The sequence below is a fragment of the Dryobates pubescens genome, chromosome 41, assembly GCF_014839835.1.
Source record: "Dryobates pubescens isolate bDryPub1 chromosome 41, bDryPub1.pri, whole genome shotgun sequence".
Taxonomy (NCBI): domain Eukaryota; kingdom Metazoa; phylum Chordata; class Aves; order Piciformes; family Picidae; genus Dryobates; species Dryobates pubescens.
This window is the reverse complement of record NC_071652.1, coordinates 167419-190446: the sequence shown is the minus strand read 5'-3', so window position 1 is coordinate 190446 and position 23028 is coordinate 167419. Positions and strand designations below refer to the sequence as shown.

The following is a 23028-nucleotide window of genomic DNA, read 5'->3' as shown; positions in this document are numbered from 1 at the left end:
ACAAATCCCTGCTGCCCATGGCCAGGGCAATGCCTCCCTTGGGCTGGAGATGCTCTCAGCTCCTCCTGAAGGCAAAGAACCAGAGGCAAGAGGGGGGTGGGGGGTTAGGGAGGGTGGTCTGGAGGTGCTGGGAGGATGCAGAGGGGAGGAAGGAGATGCTTTGAGGATGAGCTGAGAGGAGCAGGCAGCAGCAGCAGCAGCGAGGCAGCGTGGACCTGAGCACCCTCAAAGGATCCTCTGCCTTGAGGGGGCTTCAAAATGCCCCTCCCAGCCCCCAGGAAGGCTGGGGAGGGACTGCTGAGAAGGTGACAGCAGGAGGAGAAGTGGTTTGAAAGGGGAGCAGGGCTCAGCACTGCAGCAGGGCTCAGCACTGCAGCAGGGCACAGCAGGGCTCAGCACTGCAGCAGGGCACAGCACTGCAGCAGGGTGCAGCAGGGCTCAGCACTGCAGCAGGGTACAGCACTGCAGCAGGGTGCAGCAGGGCTCAGCACTGCAGCAGGGTGCAGCAGGGCTCAGCACTGCAGCAGGGCACAGCACTGCAGCAGGGTGCAGCAGGGCTCAGCACTGCAGCAGGGCTCAGCACTGCAGCAGGGCGCAGCACTGCAGCAGGGTGCAGCAGGGCTCAGCACTGCAGCAGGGCTCAGCACTGCAGCAGGGCACAGCACTGCAGCAGGGTGCAGCAGGGCTCAACAGTGCAGCAGGGCACAGCAGGGCTCAGCACTGCAGCAGGGCACAGCAGGGCTCAGCACTGCAGCAGGGCTCAGCACTGCAGCAGGGCTCAGCACTGCAGCAGGGCTCAGCACTGCAGCAGGGCACAGCACTGCAGCAGGGCACAGCAGGGCTCAGCACTGCAGCAGGGCTCAGCACTGCAGCAGGGCTCAGCACTGCAGCAGGGCACAGCACTGCAGCAGGGTGCAGCAGGGCTCAACAGTGCAGCAGGGCACAGCAGGGCTCAGCACTGCAGCAGGGCACAGCACTGCAGCAGGGCTCAGCACTGCAGCAGGGCACAGCAGGGCTCAGCACTGCAGCAGGGCTCAGCACTGCAGCAGGGCTCAGCAGGGCTCAGCACTGCAGCAGGGCTCAGCACTGCAGCAGGGCTCAGCACTGCAGCAGGGCTCAGCACTGCAGCAGGGCTCAGCACTGCAGCAGGGCTCAGCACTGCAGCAGGGCACAGCAGGGCTCAGCACTGCAGCAGGGCTCAGCACTGCAGCAGGGCTCAGCACTGCAGCAGGGCTCAGCACTGCAGCAGGGCACAGCAGGGCTCAGCACTGCAGCAGGGCTCAGCACTGCAGCAGGGCTCAGCAGGGCTCAGCACTGCAGCAGGGCTCAGCACTGCAGCAGGGCACAGCAGGGCTCAGCACTGCAGCAGGGCACAGCACTGCAGCAGGGCACAGCAGGGCTCAGCAGGGCACAGCACTGCAGCAGGGCTCAGCACTGCAGCAGGGCTCAGCAGGGCACAGCACTGCAGCAGGGCACAGCACTGCAGCAGGGCTCAGCACTGCAGCAGGGCTCAGCACTGCAGCAGGGCTCAGCACCTGAGGTTCCTCCTGCCCAGGAAAATGACTTCAAAAGAGGCAGAGTCAGGGACTGGGCTGGGTTGGAAGGGACCTTCAAGACCACCCAGCTCCAGCCCCCTGCCCATGCCCAGGGACACCTCCCAGCAGCCCAGGTGGCTCAAGGCCTCATCCAGCCTGGCCCTGAGCACCTGCAGGGAGGGGGCAGCCACAGCCTCCCCCTGAGCAACCTGTGCCAGGCTCTCCCCAGCCTCACTCCCAAGAATTGCTTCCTCCTCTCCAGCCTCAATCTCTCCTCTTGCAGCTCAGATCCTTTGCCTCTCCTCTCCTCCCACTACAACTCCCAAGCTCAGAGTTCTGTTTTCCTCCTTCTCTCTCTCTCTCTTTCCCCTCCCTGCCCCAAAACAGCCTCAGATGTTTGTCTGCAGCGTTCCTGCTCCTGTTCTGCCTTCCCCCAACCGTTACCTGCCAGCTCCTCTCATCCTTCCCCCGCTGGACAGCAACCGAGAGGCGCTTGGCAGGTTGGGAAGCGGCGAAGCAGCAGGGGGGGAGAGCTCTGAAGTGTAAATCAGCTCCGAGTTCAAAGGAGTGGCTCTGCCTCGGCGAGACCTGACAGGGCTGTCCCACGCAGCAGAGCAGGGAGGAGATGAAGGCAGAGAGGCAGAGCAGGAGATGAAGGCAGAGAGGCAGAGCAGGAGATGAAGGCAGAGAGGCAGAGCAGGAGATGAAGGCAGAGAGGCAGAGCAGGAGATGAAGGCAGAGAGGCAGAGCAGGAGCTGGAAGGCAGAGAGGCAGAGCAGGAGCTGGAAGGCAGAGGCAGAGCAGGAGCTGGAAGGCAGAGGCAGAGCAGGAGCTGGAAGGCAGAGGCAGAGCAGGAGATGAAGGCAGAGAGGCAGAGCAGGAGATGAAGGCAGAGAGGCAGAGCCGGAGCTGGAAGGCAGAGAGGCAGAGCAGGAGATGAAGGCAGAGAGGCAGAGCAGGAAGGAGATAGAGGCAGAGCAGGAAGGAGATGAAGGCAGAGAGGCAGAGCAGGAGATGAAGGCAGAGAGGCAGAGCAGGAGATGAAGGCAGAGAGGCAGAGCAGGAAGGAGATAGAGGCAGAGCAGGAAGGAGATGAAGGCAGAGAGGCAGAGCAGGAAGGAGATAGAGGCAGAGCAGGAGATGAAGGCAGAGAGGCAGAGCAGGATGGAGATAGAGGCAGAGAGGCAGAGCAGGAGCTGGAAGGCAGAGAGGCAGAGCAGGAAGGAGATGAAGGCAGAGCAGGAAGGAGATAGAGGCAGAGAGGCAGAGCAGGAGCTGGAAGGCAGATTGGCAGAGCAGGAGCTGGAAGGCAGAGAGGCAGAGCAGGAGCTGGAAGGCAGAGAGGCAGAGCCAGGAGCCAGGAGGAGAAAGGAAGAGCAAAACCCTCCCTGAGCCAACCTGCCCTGGGCAGCCCGGGGGGGGGCAAGCTGGGAGCAGTTTGCTCCCGGGCCGGGGTGGTTGTGACTCTGTCACCCTGCTGCCGCTGCAGTGACTCTCTGGCATCTCTTCCAGGTCCTTCTGCTGCCCTGCCAAGATGTCCCTGAACCAGATGCAGCTCAAGCAGGAGCTCTCCCTGCCCCCGGGGCTGGGCAAAACCCTCCCTGGGCAGAGCCAGGAGCCGGCGCCCTGCCCGCAGCAGCAGGATGAAGCTCCCCTCTCAACACCTTGCCCAGAACCAGTGCCAGTGCTAGTGGTGTGCCCAGAGAAAGCAGAGCCAGAGCCAGCAGCAGCCCTGGAAGCAGGCAATGGAGAAGTGCCTGTGGTCCTCGTGCCCCAGTGCCCACCCCAGGAGCAGCAGCAGCAGCAGCAGCAGTGCAAGCTTCCACCAAACCTCTCACCTGTTGCATGCCCTGAAGAGAAGAAGCCAGAGTGCAAAGAGCTGCCTGTGCCAGCCCCTGCCACCTGCTCTGAGCCAACCCCATGCCCTCAGGAGGAGCAGCAGTGCAAGGAGATCCCTGTGCCAGCCGCTGCTCCCTGCCCCCAGGAGAAGCAGCAGTGCAAGGAGGTCCCAGCGGCAACCCCTGCCCAGTGCCCTGAGCCTGCACCATGCCCTCAGGAGAAGCAGGAATGCAAGGAGCCCCCCGTGCCCACCCCACAGGAGAAGCAAGAGGGCAAGGAGAGCCCTGTGCCAGTCCCTGTTCAGTGCCCTGAGCCTGCTCCATGTGCCCAAGAGAAGCAGCAGTGCCAGGAGGTGCCAGTGCCAGCCCCTGAGCCTGCTCCATGCCCTCAGCAGAAGCAGGAGTGCAAGGAGGTGCCAGTGCCAGCCCCTGAGCCTGCTCCATGCCCTCAGCAGGAGTGCCAGGAGGTGCCAGTGCCAGCCCCTGAGCCTGCTCCATGCCCTCAGCAGAAGCAGGAGTGCAAGGAGGTGCCAGTGCCAGCCCCTGAGCCTGCTCCATGCCCTCAGCAGAAGCAGGAGTGCCAGGAGGTGCCAGAGCCAGTCCCTGTTCAGTGCCCTGAGCCTGCTCCATGTGCCCAAGAGAAGCAGGAGTGCCAGGAGGTGCCAGTGCCAGAGAGGTGCCCCCCCGTGGAGCAGCAGCAGGTGAAGCAGCTCAGCCAGTGGCCACCCGTGCAGAAGTAGCTGGCAGCTGGGAAGGGAAGCCCTGAAGAGAGGTTTGCAGCCCCAGAGCTCCTTGCAAGCAGAGGTCACCTTCCTGCCTCCCCCTTTCCTTCCCACCCCCCTGCAGAGTCTCTGCCAGCACCACAGCCCCCAGCTGCCCACCCAGCTTAGTGCCAGCCTCGCCCCCAGCCCCTCACCAGCTGACCCCTGGGCACCTTCCCCAGCTTCCAGCAGGGGTCTGGGCACCTCCTGCCCTCTCCCAGCCATCCCTTTTGGGGGGCTTTGAGAGGCCCCCAGGCGAAGGGGAGAGCCCCCAGAGCAGGGTGGCAGGCAGGGGGCTGAGCAGCCCAGCCCAGCCCAGGGGCAGCCAGGGCCCAAGAGCTCCATGGAGCCTCCTGGTGCTCACAGCCTCCTCCCTACCTCCTTCTCCTCCAGTGCCAGCTCCAAGCTCACAATTTAGGCCTGGAATTATGGGGGTGGAGGTTTGTGACTCATCCCAGAAAGGAGTTGGGTTGGAAGGGACCTTGGAGATCAGCCAGTCCCAACTCCCACCCCCACCCCCCCACCAGCCCAGGCTGCTCCAAGCCTCATCCAGCCTGGTCCTGAGCACCTCCAGGGCTGGGGGGAATCCACAGCCTCCCTGGGCAGCCTCTCCCCAGCCCTCACTGTGAGGATCTTCCTCCCTTCCTTCCTCCCTTCCTTCCTCCCTTCCTTCCTCCCTTCCTTCCTTCCTCCCTTCCTCCCTCCCTTCCTCCCTTCCTCCCTCCCTTCCTCCCTTCCTCCCTTCCTCCCTCCCTCCCTCCCTTCCTTCCTCCCTTCCTCCCTTCCTCTCCAACCTGACTCTCCCCTGCTCTGGATTCAAAGCACTGCTCCTGGTCCTGTCCCCTCCCCAGGGTCCTCCCAGCCAGCCCTGGAGAAGCTGCAGCTGAGGGCTTCTGGCAGGACTCAGGAGCCCTCAGTGCTGAAGGTGTCCTGGGCTGGAGGCAATAAAAAGGTTTTCCAACAGCTCTTCATTGTCTGCTTGGCTCCTGGGGGGGTGGGGGGGTGCCAGGGAATTGCTTGGGCTGGGAAGAGACCTTGCAGGGGGCTGGGGTCCAAGCCTTCAGCCAAGGCAGCTCAGAGCAAGGCTGCTGGCCACATTCCACCTCTGGGGCTGCAGCAGCTCCAGCTCCTGAGCTGTGGGGCTCTGATGAGTCCCTGAGGCAGAGAGAGAGAGAGAATCCTGAGAGAGCCAAAGCCTGAGGGTGAGGAGAGCCTGGCCCAGGCTGCCCCAAGCCCTTCCCACCTCTTGCCAGCCAAGGGGGATGTGGGGGGCTGAAAGGAAAGGCTTCCCCTCCCCCACTGAGCCCAGCCACAGCCAGGCCCAGCAGGAGAAGGCAGACTCTGTACTTGCAGGCATGCATAGGAAGCAGATCACACCCCACAAATGCAGGGATTGTACACCCCAGGCAGGAAAGGAACTCAGCCAGAAACCAGACCCCCAACAGAGGGGCTCTGTTCCCTCCCCATCCCCAGCTCCCTGTGCTGCTCCTCTCCCCAGCCCTCTTCTCCAGCCCCTTCCCCACCTTCCTTGCCCTTCCCTGTCCCTTCCCCACCCCAGCTCCCTGTGCTGCTCCTCTCCAGCCCCTTCCCCACCTTCCTTGCCCTTCCCTGCCCCTTCCCCACCCCAGCTCCCTGTGCTGCTCCTCTCCAGCCCCTTTCCCACCTTCCTTGCCCTTCCCTGCCCCTTCCCCACCCCAGCTCCCTGTGCTGCTCCTCTCCAGCCCCTTCCCCACCTTCCTTGCCCTTCCCTGTCCCTTCCCCACCCCAGCTCCCTGTGCTGCTCCTCTCCAGCCCCTTCCCCACCTTCCTTGCCCTTCCCTGTCCCTTGCCCATCCCCAACTCCCTGTGCTGCTCCTCTCCAGCCCCTTTCCCACCTTCCTTGCCCTTCCCTGTCCCTTCCCCACCCCAGCTCCCTGTGCTGCTCCTCTCCCCAGCCCTCTTCTCCTGACCCTTCCCCACCTTCCTTGCCCTTCCCTGTCCCTTCCCCATCCCCAGCTCCCTGTGCTGCTCCTCCCCAGCCCTCTTCTCCAGCCCCTTCCCCACCTTCCTTGCCCTTCCCTGTCCCCTCTCCAGCTCCTCAATATCCTTCTGGGAGCCAGGAGCCCAACCCTGCCCCCAGGCTTCCAGCTGTGCCCAGCCCAGATGGGGGGGGATGGGGAACAACCCCTGCCCTGCTCCTGCTGCCCACCCTGAGGCTGCTCCAGCCCCAGGGGAATGCCTGGGCAGCCTGGGCCAGGCTTGGAGCCCCCTTCCAGTGGAGAAGTTTCTCCTCATGGCCAACCTGAGGCCTCTTCCTCTTGCCCTCTCCTTGTCCCCTGGGAGGAGAGCCCAACCCCTCCAACCTTTCAGGGAGCTGCAGAGATCCAGGAGGTCTCCCCTCAGCCCCTCTCACCCCAGGCTCCACACCTCCAGCTCCCTCAGCTGCTCCTCCTCCAGCCCTGCTCCCAGCCAGGGGATTCCACCCTTGGACTCCCTGGGCTGTGGCAAACCTCCAGCTGAGGTTTCATGGAGCACCTCCAAGCAGCTGGCAGCCAGGCAGAGGAGTTGTGAAACCAATTCACCCCAGGTGTGGCTTCCCTCTGCCAGACAGGAGGAAGGAGGAAGCAGCCCCAGAGCTGTCTCAATCCCAAGCCTGGAGCATTTTTCCACCACCTGCTGCAGCTGCCTCTGTCTGCTGCTTCTCCTCTAATTGCTTGGAGGCTGAGCTTGGAGCCAGCATTGGCCTCCCTCTGGAGAAGCACCAACCAAAAGGATCCTTGGAGCAGCAGGTTGGGAAGGTTGCTCCCCCCCTGCTGCTGCTGCTGCCAGGAGCTCAGCTGCTGAGGCTCAGGAAGCCTTCTGGGGGGAGGGGGTTCAGAGGTGGCTGAGGGAGGGCCAAGAAACTCAAGTGGGTGCCTGAGACCCTGGGGCTGGTGGCCAGGTAGGGAGCAAGGAGGTCTCCCTCAGCCTCCCCTCCTCTATGCTCCCAGAGCTCTCTGTGCTGCTCCTCCCCAGCCTTCTTCTCCAGCCCCTTCCCCACCTTCCTTGCCCTTCTCTGCCCCTTCCCCATCCCCAGCTCCCTGTGCTGCTCCTCTCCAGCCCCTTCCCCACCTTCCTTGCCCTTCCCTGTCCCTTCCCCATCCCCAGCTCCCTGTGCTGCTCCTCCCCAGCCCTCTCCTCCAGCCCCTTCCCCACCTTCCTTGCCCTTCCCTGTCCCTTCCCCATCCCCAGCTCCCTCAGCTGCTCCTCTCCAGCCCCCTCCCCACCTTCCTTGCCCTTCCCTGCCCCTTCCCCATCCCCAGCTCCCTGTGCTGCTCCTCTCCAGCCCCTTCCCCACCTTCCTTGCCCTTCCCTGTCCCCTCCCCACCTCCTCAATGACCTTCTGGGAGCAAGGAGCCCAACCCTGCCCCCCCAGACTTCCAGCTGTGGCCTCCCTCTCTAACTCTACCAAGGCTGGGGCTGACCCCTGCTCCTCAGCACCACATCCCTGCAGCTTGGAGACCCCTCCAGGGGTGGGCATTCAGCCCCCTCCCTGGGCAGCCTGGGCCAGGCTTGGAGACCCCTTCCAGAGGAGAAGTTTCTCCTCATGGCCAACCTGAACCTCCCCTGGGGCAACCTGAGGCCACTTCCTCTCCTCCTGGCCCTTGGCAGAAGGAACTCACCTGGCTCCAACCTGCTTAGGAGTTGCAGAGAGCAAAGAGGTCTCCCTCAGCCTCCTCTCCTCTGTGCTGAACCCCTCCAGCTCCCTGTGCTGCTCCTCCCCAGCCCTCTTCTCCAGCCCCTTCCCCACCTTCCTTGCCCTTCCCTGTCCCTTCCCCATCCCCAGCTCCCTGTGCTGCTCCTCCCCAGCCCCCTTCTCCAGCCCCTTCCCCACCTTCCTTGCCCTTTTCTGTCCCCTCCCCACCCCCTCTATATCCTCTGGCCCTGAGGAGCCCAACCCTGCCCCCAGGCTGCCAGCTGTGCCCTCCCCAGTGCCCAGCCCGGGGGGGGCACAATCCCTGCCCTGCTCCTGCTGCCCACCCTGGGGCTGCTCCAGGCCAGGCTGCTGCTGCCCTTCTTGGCCGCCTGGGCACCCCCTGGGTTCACCTCCAGCCAGCTGGCACCGATCCCCCCCCAAGGTCCTTTCCCACTGCCCCCAGCCTGGAGCCTCCCTGGGGCTGCTGTGACCCCAAGGGCAGGACCCAGCCCTTGGAGCAGCCCTCAGCAGGATGCTCCAGAGAGTGGCACAGGGCAGCTGCTCACCCCCAGGCATGCCCACAGCCAGGCTGCCCACTGCCAGCTGATGCCCAGCTGCTCTGTGCCCTGCAGCAGGCACAGGGCACTGCCATGCCCAGCTGCTCTGTGCCCTGCAGCAAGCACAGGGCCCTGCCATGCCCAGCAGCTCTGTGCCCTGCAGCAGGCACAGGGCACTGCCATGCCCACAGCCAGGCTTCCCACTTCCAGCTGATGCCCAGCTGCTCTGTGCCCTGCTGCAGGCACAGGGCACAGTTGCAGGCAGAGGCCAACATCTGTTTCCCACACCTGAGGAGCTGCAGTTGCCCTTGCTTGGCCCTGGCCCTGCCAGGTGGGTGTCAGACAGCTCCAGCCCCCAGGTTGCTTTCCTGGGCTGCCCCCACAGCTGGACCATCTCCTGCAGAGCTCTGGGATCACTTTGTGCCCTCTTTCAGAAACCTGGGATCATTCTGTGCCCTCTTTCAATGGGTTGGGATCATTTGGTGCCCTCCTGCAGAGCTCTGGGATCACTTCATGCCCTCTTTCAGAGACCTGGGATCATTCTGTGCCCTCTTTCAATGGGTTGGGATCATTCTGTGCCCTCTTTCAGTGGGCTGGGATCACTTCATGCCCTCTTTCAATGGGCTGGGATCACTTCATGCCCTCTTTCAGAGACCTGGGATCACTTTGTGCCCTCTTTCAGAGATCTGGGATCACTTCATGCCCTCTTTCAGAGACCTGGGATCACTTTGTGCCCTCTTTCAATGGGCTGGGATCACTTCATGCCCTCTTTCAGAGACCTGGGATCACTTTGTGCCCTCTTTCAGTGGGCTGGGATCACTTCATGCCCTCTTTCAGAGACCTGGGATCACTTCATGCCCTCTTTCAGAGCTCTGGGATCACTTCATGCCCTCTTTCAGAGACCTGGGATCATTCTGTGCCCTCTTTCAATGGGTTGGGATCATTCTGTGCCCTCTTTCAGTGGGCTGGGATCACTTCATGCCCTCTTTCAATGGGCTGGGATCACTTCATGCCCTCTTTCAGAGACCTGGGATCACTTTGTGCCCTCTTTCAGAGATCTGGGATCACTTCATGCCCTCTTTCAGAGACCTGGGATCACTTTGTGCCCTCTTTCAATGGGCTGGGATCACTTCATGCCCTCTTTCAGAGACCTGGGATCACTTTGTGCCCTCTTTCAGTGGGCTGGGATCACTTCATGCCCTCTTTCAGAGACCTGGGATCACTTCATGCCCTCTTTCAGAGCTCTGGGATCACTTCATGCCCTCTTTCAGAGACCTGGGATCATTCTGTGCCCTCTTTCAATGGGTTGGGATCACTTCATGCCCTCTTTCAGAGCTCTGGGATCACTTTGCACCCTCTTTGCTGCAAGTACTTCAAGCTCCTGCTCTACCCTGCTCCTCCTATCCAGAGCTGAAGGTTCTCTGAGCCAGAGATATGGACACCCCCCTCCCCCAACCCCAAGTCCCTGGGGCAGCCTGGAAGGCAAAGGTGCGGAGGTGGTGTGTGTGGGAGCCTCAGGTGGTCCATGGAAAGGGCACAGAAGAGGCTTTGGGCCAGGGCTGAGTGGTGATGGAGGTGTTGGGCTGGATCTTAGAGGCCTTTCCCAGCCTCAGTGGCACTGAGAAGGGCTGAAAGAGAAGCAGGAGGCAGCGTGGGGCGAGGTCAGGCAGGAGTTTATTGCAGCGTGGCCCAGATTAAAGAGCAGAAGCAAGAGGCCCCATGATTACTGCTTTTAGTGGCAGAGGAGGGATGAAGCCAAGGCTCAGGAGCTTCTCCTCCTCACCAACCACCTCTGCTGGCAAGGACAGGAGGGCAGCCTGGCAGAGCCAGAAGGCAGGAGGAGAGCTTTGGAGAGCAGCGCCGGCAGCTCGCGGGGCGCTGGGGGAGCTCTGCTGCTGCTGCTGCTGCTGCTGCTGCTGCTGCTGCTGCTGCTACTTCTGCTTGGAGCACTGCTGCTGCTGCTGCTGCTGCTGCTGCTGGGGGATGCTCTTCACAGCACTCTTGGCCTGCCCCTTGGGGGCCTGGCATTGCTCCACAGCCTTTGCAGCACACTTCTCCTGGCACTGGGGAGGGATCTGCTGCTGCTGCTTCTGCTGGTGGGAAGACATCTCTGCTGAGCCTGCAAGGGGAGCAAGGAGCCAGGTCAGGCGTTTGGGAGCCTCACAGCCTCTTCCCCCCACCCCTTCCCTGGGCTTGCTGCCCTCTGAGGTCTTTTCCAACCTTCTTGATGGATTCTGTGCTCCCCAGACTCGGTCACAGAATCACCCAGGCTGGGAGAGGCCTCAGAGATCAGCAGGTTCCAACCTGCAGCTCTTCGGCTTGGCCACCAAGCCGAGGGTGAAGGGATGGCAAATGCAACCCCAAGAGCCAAACAGCACACAGGAAAATCCTCTCCTGCTTGGAAATCCCTCAGGCTGCTGCTGGCCAGAGCAGATTTGGAGCCCAGGCTGCTGCAGGAGCCTTTGAGCTCCTCTGGTCCAACCCTGCTGAGGCTGGGGCTGGACCATGGCCCTCAGCACCACATCCCCAGGGCTTTGAGACCCCCCCCCCCCCTCCAGGGGTGGCCATTCAGCCACCTCTGCTGGCCAGAGCAGATTTGGAGGCCCAGGCTGCTGTAGCTGCCCCAGGTGGCTTTCCTGGGCTGCCCCCACAGCAGCAGGGGCAGGCAGCTTGGTACCAAGGCCATGAGCCAAGCAGCTCAAAGGCTGCAGAGGAGGAGGGAAGGGAAACAGCAAGAGAGGTTGGCATAGGATCAAACCCACTTGGGTTGGAATAAGCCTTTGAGCTCCTCTGGTGCAACCCTGCTGAGGCTGGGGCTGGACCATGGCCCTCAGCACCACATCCCCAGGGCTTTGAGACCCCCCTCCAGGGGATGGGCATTCAGCCACCTCCCTGGGCCAGGCTTGGAGAACCCTTTCAGTGGAGAAGTTTCTTCTGCTGGCCAACCTGGACCTGCCCTGGGGGCATCCTGAGGCCATCTCCTCTTGTCCTGGCCCTTGTTCCTTGGCAGAAGGAGAGCCCAACCCCCACCTGGCTCCAGCCTCCTCTCAGGGAGCTGCAGAGACCCAGAAGGTCTCCCCTCAGCCTCCTCCTCTCCAGGCTGACCACCCCCAGCTCCCCCAGCTCCAACCTCCACTCAGGGAGCTGCAGAGACCCAGAAGGTCTCCCCTCAGCCTCCTCCTCTCCAGGCTGGCCACCCCCAGCTCCCCCAGCTCCAACCTCCACTCAGGGAGCTGCAGAGACCCAGAAGGTCTCCCCTCAGCCTCCTCCTCTCCAGGCTGGCCACCCCCAGGTCCCCCAGCTCCAACCTCCACTCAGGGAGCTGCAGAGAGCCTTCCTTCCCCTCTACTCCAAACCTTTCAGCTCTGCCAAAGCTGAGCAGCAGCACAAAGGTCGCTGAAGCCTCAAGGAGAGCCTCAAAGCAGCATCAGAGCCCAGCCCAGGAGCAGCAGAAGGAAGCTGCTGACAGCTCAGCACTGCAGATGGCTTGGAGAGGAAGACAAACCAAATCATTTGGTACCCAAAGCACAGCAGCAGCCACAGCCCTGCTGAGGTGATGGAAAGCCTCAGAGCAGGACCATGCCTGAGGTGGGGAAGTGTCCTCCTGGCCTGGCACCCTGAGGGGTGCAGCAGGCTGCAGCCATCAGCCCCTGGGTGCAAAGCAAGCTGCTGGGGGATGCCAGCCTCGGGGAGCTGGCCCTCAGCAGCCAGGGGTTACCCACGAGGGCTCTCAGCAGCTGAGGGCTTTGCTGACCTCTGGAGCCCCCAGAAAGCCTCAAAAGAGCCTGGAGAGGGTTGCAGCTGCCTGGAGGTGAAGCTGCCAAGGCCAGGAGGAAGCAAGAAGAGCACCAGGAGCCCCCTTCCCCGGGGGGCTGCCCAGGCACAGCACTCACCTCGGTGTCTGCTGCTGGTGGAGGACAGCAAGAAGAAGCCTCTCAGGTTGCTGAGGCTCCTGGGGGAGAGCCTTTTATAGGCTTCCAGGAGGCAGCCCAGGCAGCTGATGACATCAGATTAAGCTGATGCCCAGAATCTTTCACAACCAGAACCTGCTCCACTGACACCTCCATAGCAGCTGGACCTCAGTCAAGGGCTGGGAGATGCCTCCTGCTGCGGGGGCCTGGCTGTTGTGACTGCAGGGCACACCCAGGCTGCTAATTCCTGGCTAGCTCATTAACAGCTCAGCCTGGCCTGACCCCTGGGCAAAGATCCCACCCCTGAGCTCAGGCTTAGCAGAGCCCAGGGGGATGCAGAAGGCGACTGGGAGGGCTTGAGGTGCCCTCTCAGGAGGGAGTTGGATCCGGGCTCAGCAGGGGCAGGCTGCAGCTGGCACAGAGCTGAGTGTGGTGGGGGAGGTCCTGCAGGCTCTGTGCTTGGCTCCCTGTGGGCTGTGAGGGTTTGCCTCTGGCTTTGTCTCTGCTGCTTCTCCCCAGAGTGGAAGGAGAGGTTTGGTAAGGCCAAGAAAGCAGAAACCTTTCCCCTTGGACTTGAGCCCTTCCTAGATGCATGGAGTGGGGTGGGTTGGAAGGGGCCTTCAAGATCATCCAGTTCCAACCCCCCCTGGAGGATCATCCAGCTCCAACCCCCCCTGAAGATCATCCAGCTCCAACCCCCCCCCTGCCATGGGCAGGGACAGCTCCACTTGTCCAGGTCACTCCAGGCACTCATGGAATGGTTTGGGTTGGAAGGGGCCTTGAAGGTCATCCACTTCCAACCCCCCCTGAAGGTCATCCAGTTCCAACCCCCCCTTGAAGATCATCCAGTTCCAAACCCCCCTGAGGATCCTCCACTTCCAACCCCCCCTGAAGATCATCCAGTTCCAACCCCCCCTGAGGATCATCCAGCTCCAACCCCCCTGAAGATCATCCAGTTCCAACCCCCCTGAAGATCATCCAGCTCCAACCCCCCCTGAAGGTCACCCAGTTCCAACCCCCCCTTGAAGATCATCCAGTTCCAACCCCCCCTGAGAATCATCCAGTTCCAACCCCCCCTGAGGATCCTCCACTTCCAACCCCCCCTGAGAATCATCCAGTTCCAACCCCCCTCTGAGGATCCTCCAGCTCCAATCCCCCTGAAGATCATCCAGTTCCAACCCCCCTGAAGATCATCCAGCTCCAACCCCCCCTGAAGGTCACCCAGTTCCAACCCCCCCTTGAAGATCATCCAGTTCCAACCCCCCCTGAGAATCATCCAGTTCCAGCCCCCCCTGAGGATCCTCCACTTCCAGCCCCCCCTGAGGATCATCCAGTTCCAACCCCCCTGAAGATCATCCAGTTCCAGCCCCCCCTGAGGATCATCCAGCTCCAACCCCCCTGAAGATCATCCAGTTCCAACCCCCCTGAAGATCATCCAGTTCCAGCCCCCCCTGAGGATCATCCAGCTCCAACCCCCCTGAAGATCATCCAGCTCCAACCCCCCCCTGCCATGGGCAGGGACAGCTCCACTTGTCCAGGTCACTCCAGGCACTCATGGAATGGTTTGGGTTGGAAGGGGCCTTGAAGGTCATCCAATTCCAACCCCTGAGGCTGCCCAAGGCCTCATCCCACCTGACCTTGGACACCTCCAGGGAGGGCACATCCACAACCTCCCTGGGCAGCCTGCTCCAGGCTCTCCTCCCCCTCTCTGAAGCATTTCAAGCTTCACCAAGAGTGGTGCTGGCTGCCTGAGGCTGGGGGCAGAATCTCTTCCTCCTGGGGGTGGATCCATGCTTCAGAAACCTTTTTGTTCCCCTTGAAACTCTTCCAGGGAAGAAGAAAGAGGAAATGCTTCAACTGAAACTGCCCTGAGCTCGAATGGAAGAGGCAGTTTGGAGGTGTCCTCAGTGCTCTGCCCCTGTGGGGTCACATTCAGCCCTGGGATCTGCAGCCCAGTCTCCATGACAGAGGTGTGAGGCATGGAGGGATGATGGACATGGGTGTAGGAGAGCAGGAGATGCTAATGGAAGCATCAGCCCAGCCCTGAGCATCCCTTACTCATGGCTGGATGACCAGCAGGGCAAGGGAGGTTCTGCTGTCCCTCTGCTCTCTGCCCTGCTGAGGACACCTCTGGAGGGCTGCTGCCAGGGCTGGGCTCCCCCTCCCCACTTGCAGAGGGCCTGGGAGCTGCTGGGGAGAGTCCAGGGGAGGCTGGGAAGGTGCTGAGGGGCCTGGAGCAGCTCTAGGAGGAGCAAAGGCTAAGAGCTGCCTGGGGCTGAGAGCCTGGAGGAGAGCAGCCCCAGAGGGGAGCTGAGCAACGCTCAGCAGGAGATAAAGGCTGGGGGGGTGGGCAAGAGGCTGGGGCTGGCATCTGCTCAGTGGTGCCCAGAGCCAGGCCAAGGGGCACAGAGTGGAGCCCAGGAGGGAGAAAGTTGTTTGGTGTGAGGCTGCTGGAGGCCTGGAGCAGGCTGAGCCCAGAGAGAGTTGTAGAGAGCTTCCAACCCCCCCTGGGCACTGTGCCCCCTGGGCAAGCTGCTGGGGGGAGCCCTGCTGGGGCAGGGGGGGTGCAGGAGCTGCTCTCCAGGGGTTCCCTTCCCACCTCAGCCTTCCTGTGTGACATGGATCAAATGCCACCGAGGTGCTGTAAAGCTGGAAGGGAATCCCAGCAACGCCAGCCCTGACCACAGGCACCCAGGGCTGGGCTGCGGCAGGGCTTTTGCAACTCATCCTCCTAGGGGCACAGGAAGCTTGGTGAGCAAAACCCAGCAGGTCCCTTCCTCCCCTTCCTCTGGGCTTTGCAGGCTGCTCCTGCCTGTGATTATTGGGCCTGGTGCAACACTTGGCAGCGGGGAGGGGGGGAGAAGGATAAAGGTTTCAGTGACTAAGGCAGGAGGCAGAGCTGGGGGAAGATGCCTGGAAGCCGACCAGAGGTGACTGCGTGGTGTGGGATGGATGTCATTAGCATAGCACTTCCTGGCTGGGACTTCTTTCTCCCCCTCCCCCCATGGAAGAGGGCCCTGACCCCACACCTGAGGCAGCAGCAGGCAGCTGGGAGCCAGGCAGAGCTCCTTGCCGGGTCCCCGAGGCTCTGCGTTCAGCAGCGCGGGGGGCCGAGGCGCAGCTCCCGGGGCTCCATCCCCCTTCTGCTGCCGGGTCCCTGGGTCCCTCTCCTCCCCCCCCTCCACCCCTGCTCTGTCTGCCGGAGCTGCCAGGCGGTGCCGAAGCTGTTTGCCTGCCTGGGACGTGTTTTGCCTCTCATTATCCCCCCCCGGGGAGGGGGCGGTGGCAGCTTTTTGGTGTTGACAGCGCGGAGACAAAGAGGAACCCAGGGGCCGACCCTCTCCCGCGGCACGCAAGGGCTCATTAGCAGCTGATTTGGTAACCCTCTTGGCACACCCCTCAGGAGGACTCTCTCACCTGTGCCAGGTGAGATATTCCCCACCCTTGCCGTAATGACATGGTAGGGTGGAGAAGCGATCCTCCCGCAGCCCAGACGGGGAAGCGCTGCGGCCCTCCCGGGGAGACGGCGGTGAGCAAGTCCCATGCGTGGGGCAAAGGAGGCAGTGGAGCCAAGAGCACCGAAACTCGGCTCTGAGGGCCCTCCAGCCGGGGCTCCCTGAGCTCCCCGGACCCTGACTCCCGCTAAAGACTCGTTTAGGAGTCAATTAAAAGGCGATTGTGCCGGCCAGAGGTTAATGAGCCCAAAGTCCCAACCGCTCGCTCAGCCGGGGCTGTGCCTTCCGCTCCTTGCAGAAGGGGAAGGGAGAGAGGGGGAGAGGAGCCAGAGCTGCCCAGAGCCTCTCCAAGCACCTGCAGGAGGGCTGGGAAGAAGCCTGCAGCCCTGCAGGGCTCAGCCCTGCTCCCGAGCCAGGAGAAGATTGATCTCCTGCCGCCAAATCCTTTGTCCAGCCACCGAGGACCATGGCCAGAGGTTCCCCAAGCCCCATTTTGGCCTCCCCCAGGGTGGTCTTTAAGAGGCAATTGAGATGCCAGGAGGAACGGCATCAGCTCCTCCTGCCTGGGATCTGGGGCTTTGCTTCCCCTCCCCTTTGCCTTCGAATCTGCCTCCACGTGAAGACCAAAGCTCCCTCGGTGACCAAGGAGAGAGCTGAAGGTCTCCCCAAGCAGGACAAAGCTCTTTTGCTCTGCCCCTCTCTCTCTGTCGCCCAGCTGAGGGGGGGCTGCCTGTAGGAGAGGTCACTCCACCCTTGTGATGCTTTCCCTTCCCCTCTCCCCAGCTCCTTGCTGCGGGCACAAACCCACCCCGACCGCAGCTGCTGCCTGAGGGGAGCAGGAAGGGAAGGAGGGGAGGGAGAGGCTGCTGTGTCCCGAGGCATGGGAAGAGGGAGGGGAAAGAAAGGCAGGAGCCGGCCGGTGCCATCGATGGTCGGTTTTTATTGCTGCTGATAGACACTAGGAGAGAAGAGGACACACGTTAGAGGGTGGGAAAGCAGAGAAGAGAAGAGGGGGACAGCTCCCAACATCCGCTGCCTGCATCACCTCCGATCCTACATCCCATCCCGGGCCGCCCGGCAGGGCAGCGCCGGCCGCCGGCGGCGGCAGAAGAGGCAGAAGAGAGAGGCTGGGAGCGCTCAGCACGGAGACAGCTCAGGGCAAGCAGCTGAGGAGAGGCCTTGGTCCGTCGCAGGTGGGTCAGGAAGGCGGTGGTCGTGCCGGGGGAGGGGGTTGGTGGGGGGGCGGCCCGGGAGCCTGCGCGCCAGGCCGGCGCCCCCCGGGGGGGTGCCGCTCAGCACTGGCGGGAGCAGGCGGTGCTGCAGGGCTCCAGGCACACGGTCTCGCAGGTGTCCACGCACTTGGTGGTGCAGACCTCCACGCACTGCGGGGGGCAGGGCTCCACGCACTTGGTGGTGCAGCACTGGGTGGCGCAGGGCTCCGGGCAGGGGCACTGCGGGGCGCAGGGCTCCGGGCAGGGCTTCACGCAGACGTCCACGCACTGGCTGCTGCAGGGCTCCGCGCACTGGGGGGCGCACTGAGGGGGGCAGGGCGGGGGGCAGACCTCCACACACTGCGGGGGGCAGGGCTCCACGCACTGGGGGGCGCACTGGGGGGCGCAGGGCGCGGGGCAGACCTCCACGCAGGGCTCCACGCAGACGGTCTTGCAGGGCTCCACGCACTGGGAGCACTTCTGCAGGCAGATGGGAGGGGGCAGGCAGGGCTGCTTGCACTGCTGGAGGTAAGACATCCTGCTGGGGTGCTGGGAAGGCTGAGGAGCGGAAGAGAGGGAGAGACAAGACACCAAATCAGGACCCTGGGCAAGCTGAGCTCCTGGAGCAGCTGCAGGGCTGAGCAGAGGGCTGGTGGAACCAGCTGCTGGGGGAAGGAGCTCTGCCTGCAGCTAAGCCTGCCCAGGGTGCTCCTTCCCTCCTTGGGAAGCTGCAGCCATCACTGGGGGGGAAGGACCCAGAGCCAAACCCCTCCCTGAGCTGGGTGGCAGAATGGTCAGGGCTGGAAGGGACCTCGAAGCTCAGTCGGTTCTGGGGGCAGGGACACCTCCCCCTGGAGCAGGGACACCTCCCCCTGGAGCAGGTGGCTCCGAGCCACCTCCAGCCTGGCCTTCAAAAGCTCCAGCTGAGCTTTGCAGAAGCTGCAGCAGGGACAGTTGGTCCTCTCCTGCTCTCCCTAATGACCCCAGCAGGCAGCCCAGGGCCAAGCTTTCCCTTCCCACTTCTGCAGCCCCTCAGGCACAGCCCAGAGCACATCACCCTCTGGGCAGAGGCTGAGCTGCTGATGCCCAGGGGGGAAGCCCAAAGCCCGGAGGCTGTCCCCACCGTGGGCGCTGGAGCTGGCTTGGGCCTCGTCCTGTCGGGAGAGCAGGGGTGGCCCAGAGCTTGCAGAGCTCCTCCCAGCTCCTTTCCTCCTCTTGGCTTCTCCCAGCTGCCTCCTGCAGCTCTGCCCCCCCCAGGTGCTCTGCAGCATTCTCCTCCCACCCATCCCCTTTGAAGTCCCAGGAGCTGCACCGCAGCCTCTGCTCCTTTGCTTGGCTTCCAGACTTAACGAGCTCAGGAGATGATGAACGAAGACAAGAAGAGGAAGGAGGCTGAGAGACCCCCCCCCACAGGCCCTGGGAGAGCTGGCAGGACCCTTGCAAACCACCCCCTGGCTAAACCAAGCTCTAGATGAGAGCTGAGCTGAGCCCTCCCCAGCTCCAGGCCAGACCCCGCAGCAGCTCCTGGGAGGGGGCGGAGGGGAGGGGAGGGGGGAAGCGAAGTCCTCCTGCTGCAACCCAGCAGCAAAACCTCTTGAGCAGAAGAGAGCCAAGCCCCAGGCACTCACCAGTTCACCAGGGCAAGGAGAGGAGCCAAGGGAGCTTGGGGGGTGAGCAGCCAAGTGCCAACCTTTATATAGGGCTGGCCGGAAACAAAGGGAGCCCGGGGGGGGTGACCTCCTGACCACTAACTGCCCCAGCAGCTCCACCCCCCTCATGCTTCCCATAGTTGTTGACATCCTGAGTGGTTTTCTGGGGGTGGGAAACCCTCTTCCAGGGTGGAACATGTGATGCTGAGCAAGCCCTGCTGCCCACCTTTCCCCCCCCCCAACCCCATGCCAAGTGATGCTGAGGTCCCCAAGGGGGAGCTGGCAGCCTAATTAGGCCCTGCATTAATTGCTTCTCCAAGGGGGAGGTTTAATGTGCTTGGGATGGTTCCCATCTCCTTGATTTCCCTAAGTGTCTGAAGTGAGACCTTGGCTCTTGGCAGGGCTGTGGGAAGGGATGACTCTCATTTAGAGGAGGAGGAGGAGGAGGAGGAGGGGGACAATGGATCTCCTTCCCTGTGAGAAAGCTCAGCCCCAGAGCCCCCGGGGCTGGAGCAGCCCCAGGGTGGGCAGCAGGAGCAGGGCAGGGGTTGTTCCCTGTCCCCCCACTCTGGGCTGGGCACTGGGGAGGGCCACAGCTGGAAGCCTGGGGGCAGGGTTGGGTTCCGTGCTCCCAGAAGGACATTGAGGAGCTGGAGAGGGGACAGGGAAGGGCAAGGAAGGTGGGGAAGGGGCTGGAGAAGAGGGCTGGGGAGGAGCAGCACAGGGAGCTGGGGATGGGGAAGGGCAAGGAAGGTGGGGAAGGGGCTGGAGAAGAGGGCTGGGGAGGAGCAGCACAGAGAGCTGGGGATGGGGAAGGGCAAGGAAGGTGGGGAAGGGTCAGGAGAAGAGGGCTGGGGAGGAGCAGCACAGGGAGCTGGAGGGGTTCAGCACAGAGGAGAGGAGGCTGAGGGAGACCTCTTTGCTCTCTGCAACTCCTAAGCAGGTTGGAGCCAGGTGAGTTCCTTCTGCCAAGGGCCAGGAGGAGAGGAAGTGGCCTCAGGTTGCCCCAGGGGAGGTTCAGGTTGGCCATGAGGAGAAACTTCTCCTCTGGAAGGGGTCTCCAAGCCTGGCCCAGGCTGCCCAGGGAGGGGGCTGAATGCCCACCCCTGGAGGGGTCTCCAAGCTGCAGGGATGTGGTGCTGAGGAGCAGGGGTCAGCCCCAGCCTTGGCAGGGTTGGGCTGGAGGATCTTGAAGGGCTTGAGGACCTCTCCAAGCCATTCAGGGCCCCCAGCCCCCAAGGCATTTTGCAAGGGGCTGGATCCCCAGGGGGATTTAGGCTCAGCATTCCCAGCTGGCTTCCTGGAGCCTTCTGCTGGGCTCCACAGCTCAGGAGCTGAGCTGCTGCAGGCCCAGAGGTGGAATGTGGCCAGCAGCCCTGCTCTGAGGGGAGCAAATTCCCCTCTGAGCTCTCTCCCAGAAATGCTGAGCAGGCCAAGGAGGAGCAAGCAAGCCCTCCAGCAGGAGCAGCTCATCCTGCTGACACTGGGAAGCAGGAATCCCCCTGGAGAATGGCATCAGGCTCCCTTCCTGCCCTCAGCTCCTGGGGGGAGCTCCAGCAGGGCTCTGCAAGGCTCCTGGCACCCTCCCAGCATCACCTCAAGCTGTGCTCAGTCTTTCCATTCCTCTCCCCTTACTGGGCAGGCAGCTTGGGATGGCTTTCCCCCGCCTCCCCCTCCAAGGCTCTGCCCTGGTGGCTTCTAGAGGTGCTGAGGAGGGCCATGGGGACTTGGGCAGTGCTTGTCTGGGACCCCTGCTGCAGGGTGAGGAGCAGCAGCCCTGGCTGCAGCAGAGAGAGCCTGTGGGGTGCAGAGGGAGCAGAGAGCAAGCAGCTGGGCTTTGGCTCTCTCAGGAGTCTCTCTCTGCATCTTGGGATCCTCACAGCCCAGGCTGGCTTGGGTTGGAGGAGCCTTCAAAGCACCTCCAGCCCAACCCTGCTGCAGCCAGCAGGGCCATCCCCAAGCAGAGCAGGCTGCTCAGAGCCCTGTGCCAGCCAGGGGGCATCCCCCACCTCTCTGGGCAGCCTGGGCCAGGCTCTCCCCACCCTCAGGGTGAAGAGTTTCTTAGATCCTCTCCTGGGGCTGCCCCTGCTGGGTGGTGCTGAGCAAGCAGCTCTGCTCCAGGGCTTTCAGCTCCCTTCACAGCAGGACCCTCCACCCCTCCCTCTTGCTGAGGAGCTTCTCCTGGTCAGGTTGAGTAGAGCTCTTGCTGCTCACCTCTAAAAGCCAAGCCAAGGGCTGCTCCCACAGCTCCCTTTCTGCTCCCCCTCGGCTGGCAGGAGGTGGGAAGGGCTTTGGTGGGGACCAAACCTCTGAGGAGACCTCAGCTGAGGCTCTCCTCAGCTCCTCAAGGCTCTCCTCAGCTCCTGTCTGAGGCTCTCCTCTACTGTGTGGATTATTGGCCTTAACTGGCAGCTCCTTGAGGAGCAGTGGTGAGCAACGTGGTCACTTGACCCAGCACACTAACTGCAGTGAGTCAGCAGCCCACACTGACATCCTTGGGTGGCCATCAGCAGCCCTTGGTGGCCATCAGCAGTCTCAGCAGCCCTTGGTGGTCATCAGCAGCCCTTGGTGGTCATCAGCAGTGTCATCAGCCCTTGGTGATCCTCATCAGCCCTTGGTGATCCTCATCAGCCCTTGGTGATCCTCATCAGCCTCATCAGCCCTTGGTGATCCTCATCAGCCTCATCAGCCCTTGGTGATCATCATCAGCCTCATCAGCCCTTGGTGACCACCATCAGCCTTTGGCCACCACCAGCCTTTGGTGGCCATCATCATTGCCTACCACAGCTCCCTGGGGAAGCTGCTGTGAGGCAGCACCTAGGGAAGCTTCCAGGTCCTCCAGCCTGCTGCTCCCTTTCCACTGGGGACATGGCTGCATAGCTGAGATGCCAGGAGGCTGAGAGCAGAGGACAATTGGCCTCCCAAGGACATCAAGTGACTGCTCTGGGCCGTGCCCTGGGGGGCTGGTGGCTCAAGTGATTAGATCCTGGCCTCCGGGGTCAAGAGGGACCCAAATGGGGCTCAGGTTCCCTCTTTTCCTGTTTACTCAGGAAGGGCTTGGGAATGACAAGAGAGCTTCTGAGCACAGCCACAGGAAGAGGAGAAGAACCAGCTGTGAGCAGGGGGAAGACCTCACTGGGTTCCTCTGCTGCCCCTTGCAGTGATTTCCTTGGATTTCCCCCCATGATGTTGAGCAGGAATGGAGCTTTCCTTAGGGATCTTCCATGGAGAGGTTTGTCTTGGAAGGGACCTTGAAGCTCATCCAGTTCCAGCCCCAACCCCCTGCCATGCCCAGGGACACCTCCCAGCAGCCCAGGTGGCTCAAGGCCTCATCCAGCCTGGCCTGGAACACCTCCAGGGAGGAGGCAGCCACAGCCTCCCCTGGGCAACCTGTGCCAGGCTCTCTTCACCCTCACTGCCAAGGATCTCTTCCTCCTCTCCAGCCTCAATCTGCCCCAGCCTGGGCTGCTGGGAGGTGTCCCTGCCCAGGGCAGTGGGGCTGGAACTGGATGAGCTTCAAGGTCCCTCCCAACCCAACCCAACCCATTCCATGAATCCCTGAATTCTGTTGCTTCCTCCTGGCTGAGCAACCCACAGAGCAGCCTGGTGGAGGAGGAAGCCCTGGGACCTTGTGAGCAGATACCATGCAGGGTCACCCAAAAGCACCCAGGGCACCTTCCTGACCCCAACCACAGACCTGAGAGAATCCTCCTTGCCCACCCCAGCTGATGGCACCTGCCCAGAGGCCACCAGAGGCAAGGAACCAGCAGCTGCAGGAGGCTGAGGGAGGACCTCTGAGCCAGGGGTGGCAAAGTCACGAGGCAGAGCCTCCCAGCCCTGCTCATCTTCCTCTGGCCAGGGCCTCCCCTCCACATTGCTCATGGGGAGGGGGGAAAAAAACCTCCTTCCTGCCTGTGGGCTGAGGCTGCAGCTGGCCCCCAGCTCCTCCAGCTTCAGAGGAGCACAGCACCAAAGTTTTCCAAGCCCTTCCACACCTCCCTGTGACTTGGAGCATCCCTCCTGCCAGCAGGCAGCCTAAGGGGGGGGAGCCCAGGTGAACCCCAGGGGCCCTTGGACCTCCTAGCAGCAGCTGCCCCTCTCCAGATCAGGCTTTTAGGAGGCAATGGAAGAGTCCTGGGAGGACACAAGAGTGAAGGAGCCAGTTGGAGAGGGCTGGTGATAAGGTCTCTTTATTGCTGTTACTGCTTCACACATGAAAAGGAAGGGGCAAGGAAGGGGAAGTGGAGAAGTCTCTCTCCGTCCACATCAGTGCAAAGAAGAGTTGCAGAACCTCTCTCCCAGGGGACAGCCCTGGGGGCACAAAATCGCTGAGTTGCATGGCCCAGGGCAAGGTGGCAGTGGAAAGGACAAAGAACATCGAGGAGAGCCTCAGGGGGGAGCTGAGGAGAGCCCCGGAGAGGAGCTGAGGAGAGCCCCAGAGAGGAGCTGAGGAGAG

General features: G+C 62.5%; 2 protein-coding genes across 2 annotated transcripts; one reads left to right on the top strand and one right to left on the bottom strand.

Moving 5' to 3' along the window:
- Window positions 1-3069: 3069 nt before the first annotated feature.
- LOC104297481 (uncharacterized) lies at window positions 3070-4113 on the top strand. The gene is made up of 3 exons (XM_054177522.1): window positions 3070-3420; window positions 3592-3798; window positions 3841-4113. The coding sequence occupies exons 1-3, from the start codon at window positions 3070-3072 to the stop codon at window positions 4111-4113; spliced, it is 831 nt and encodes a 276-aa protein (XP_054033497.1).
- Window positions 4114-17004: 12891 nt separating this feature from the next.
- LOC104297482 (proline-rich protein 9) lies at window positions 17005-17460 on the bottom strand. The gene has a single exon (XM_009897419.2). It carries the CDS (start codon window positions 17458-17460, stop codon window positions 17005-17007), a length of 456 nt encoding a protein of 151 aa, XP_009895721.2.
- Between the last annotated feature and the right edge of the window lie 5568 nt (window positions 17461-23028).

Excerpts from the sequence above, each read along its gene's own strand:
- LOC104297481 (XM_054177522.1), top strand. The coding sequence starts at position 3,070 with ATGTCCCTGAACCAGATGCAGCTCAAGCAGGAGCTCTCCCTGCCCCCG. Across the intron at positions 3,421-3,591 it reads CAGAGTGCAAAGAGCTGCCT|GAGAAGCAGGAATGCAAGGA; the intron begins GTGCCAGCCCCT and ends CCATGCCCTCAG. Across the intron at positions 3,799-3,840 it reads GCAAGGAGGTGCCAGTGCCA|GTGCCAGTGCCAGCCCCTGA; the intron begins GCCCCTGAGCCT and ends GAGTGCCAGGAG.
- LOC104297482 (XM_009897419.2), bottom strand. The coding sequence starts at position 17,460 with ATGTCTTACCTCCAGCAGTGCAAGCAGCCCTGCCTGCCCCCTCCCATC.